This window comes from Aplysia californica, unplaced genomic scaffold (genome assembly GCF_000002075.1).
Source record: "Aplysia californica isolate F4 #8 unplaced genomic scaffold, AplCal3.0 scaffold01228, whole genome shotgun sequence".
In the NCBI taxonomy this organism is placed as follows: Eukaryota; Metazoa; Mollusca; class Gastropoda; order Aplysiida; family Aplysiidae; genus Aplysia; species Aplysia californica.
In genome coordinates, this window is record NW_004798498.1 from 135,728 (window position 1) to 138,195 (window position 2,468).

The 2,468-nt window shown below is 43.5% G+C and overlaps 1 protein-coding gene across 1 annotated transcript in view; it reads left to right on the plus strand.

Annotated features, from left to right (window-relative positions):
- The window catches only part of LOC101858456 (ryanodine receptor), a gene marked incomplete at its 5' end in the record, with an annotated part of 102,762 nt that overhangs the window by 91,495 nt on the left and 8,799 nt on the right, over positions 1-2,468 (plus strand). Inside the window, 2 exon segments of the mRNA XM_035973436.1 lie at positions 16-114; positions 1,930-2,028. Coding sequence (XP_035829329.1) covers positions 16-114; positions 1,930-2,028 — 198 coding nt within the window.

The following is a 2,468-nucleotide window of genomic DNA, read 5'->3' on the forward strand; positions in this document are numbered from 1 at the left end:
CCTCCCGCCGTCCAGGTGTGTCGCATCCTGCTCCACCTGTGTGACCTACAGCTCCGACACAGGGTCGAGTCCATCATCGCCTTCTCGGATGACTTTGTGGGGACCTGCCAAAACGTACGTCTTTCATTCAGTACAAAGGTTTTACGCCCCCATCGATACACTTTAGGTCACTCACGAGAGGGACTGCTTCAACTCTGCCTGTCAAGGCAAAGCCGGCCGGTGTGGGATACTATGCGAGGAATCGTAGCGAAATCAGGCGCTCGTCAAAATAATGAAAGAGAAGAAAACTGCATTTTGCGGCCCGTTGAGCAATTTTTGTCCTTTTTTCTTTTTTGGGCTCAACACTTAAATTGTTATGTCCTTTTTAAAAAATACACTTTAACGTGTATTTTACTGCAGATCGTTGATTAAAGGCACGAAAAATGTAAATTCTCAGTTTTCAAAAACTCTCAAGCTATGAAACTCACCAAACATTGAAAGCCATTTTCTCGGTAACTTTACCCCTGAACCCAGGCGACTCCCATCTCAACCAATATTTTAAAAAACCAAGACAAATAAACAAGCTGTAAGATGATACCAATGACTCCATGTGCCCGAAAAAGTAAAAGGACCTGATGCCCACATATTATTATGCTGAGTTCTAGCAGAGAGACAGGGGTGCTCTATGAAATACTTCCTCTCCACGGGGGAATCAAACTCACATCTCTTGAACACTACGGCAAAAAGCTTATCCACTACACCGCAGGCACCAGTCTCGTACACGACAGAGGTCGTGTTTGTGCTGTTGTGTTGTAAGACTGAATTCCTTGACGTTGTTGTAAGACTGAATTCCATGACGTCGTTGTAAGACTGAATTCCTTGACGTTGTTGTAAGACTGACTTCCTTGACGTTGTTGTAAGGCTGACTTCCTTGACGTTGTTGTAAGACTGACTTCCTTGACGTTGTTGTAAGACTGACTTCCTTGACGTTGTTGTAAGACTGAATTCCTTGACGTCGTTGTAAGACTGACTTCCTTGACGTCGTTGTAAGACTGACTTCCTTGACGTCGTTGTAAGACTGAATTCCTTGACGTTGTTGTAAGACTGAATTCCTTGACGTTGTTGTAAGACTGACTTCCTTGACGTGTGGCGGCAGGGACAGGATCGACAAAGATCTGTTGCTTGTAAAGAAAAAAATGAAAATACTATCAAAATTGTCCAAGATGGCCACCCATTGTTGTCCTCTACACGTGGGCGTCCTGGACAGTGTCATTAGAAAAGCACGAGGGTGGGTGGGTGGCGGAGGGAGTAAAGTGTTCGTTTTTACAGGTGATTTTCTTGGGCAGGTGGCCATTAGCACAAAACATCTTCCACTGCATTTTACGCCACCATTGTACAATTAAAATCATTAAGGAGACGGACTGCTTCTTCCCAGCCTGTCATATTAAACACTTGCTGTGTGGGATACAACGTCGAAGCAGACAGATAGAGAGATACTCGATAGAAAACCTCCCCATTCGGTAATCCATCTCACGTCTCTTGCATGTAACGAAAGTTGAGAGCCAAAGCACTCTACCAGAGATGCCGGTCTATTGGGAGTTAATTGGACTATCTTTTGAAATTGATTTTATAAAAGCAAATACTTTGCGTCAGTATCTTCGTTTTTTAGGTATGTCTGCAGTCTTTATCAAGATTCTTGATTTGATAACTTTACAGCAGTTTTCGTTGTTTTTCTTAACGAATCTATGTAATTTAATTTTATTTGAAATCAACAACGCGCTCATATGACCTTAGCAGTTGCGAGCGCCGTAAAACCCTATACTAACTAAGAAATCAACAAAAGTTGTCACAAATCAATCATTGCTCGTGTTTGAAAAAACATGTATTAAATCATACATTTCTTTGTATGAGTAAGGACATGAGTGACGTGTCTCTTCTTGTTGTTCCCAGGACCAACTCCGTCGCTACATCGAGATCAAACAGACGGACATGCCTTCAGCCATGGCAGCCAAGAAAACCAAAGAGTTCAGATGTCCTCCCAGAGAACAGGTACACGACGCATAGGCCAACTTCCCATGTCCCATGTATACTTAACATCCCATGTTCTATAGCCCAACACCCCATTCCCCATGTTTACCCAGAATTCTATGCCCCATACCCCAACGTCCCTAGTCTTACATCCCAAAATTGCATGTTCCATACTCTAATATCTCATGCCCCATGTATACTCAATACCCCATGTCCTATACATCTAACATACACCAAATTCCGCCCAACATTCCATGTCCTCTACACCAATACCCCATGTCCCATAAACCAACATCCCATGTCCCATACAGCAACATCCCATGTATCATCCGATGTACCCTGTTTACCCAACGTCCTGTGCCCCATACACCAAAACCCCATACCATGTTTACCCAACATCCCATGTCCCATAAACCAACATCCCATGTCCCATACACCAACATCCCATGTCCCATAAACCA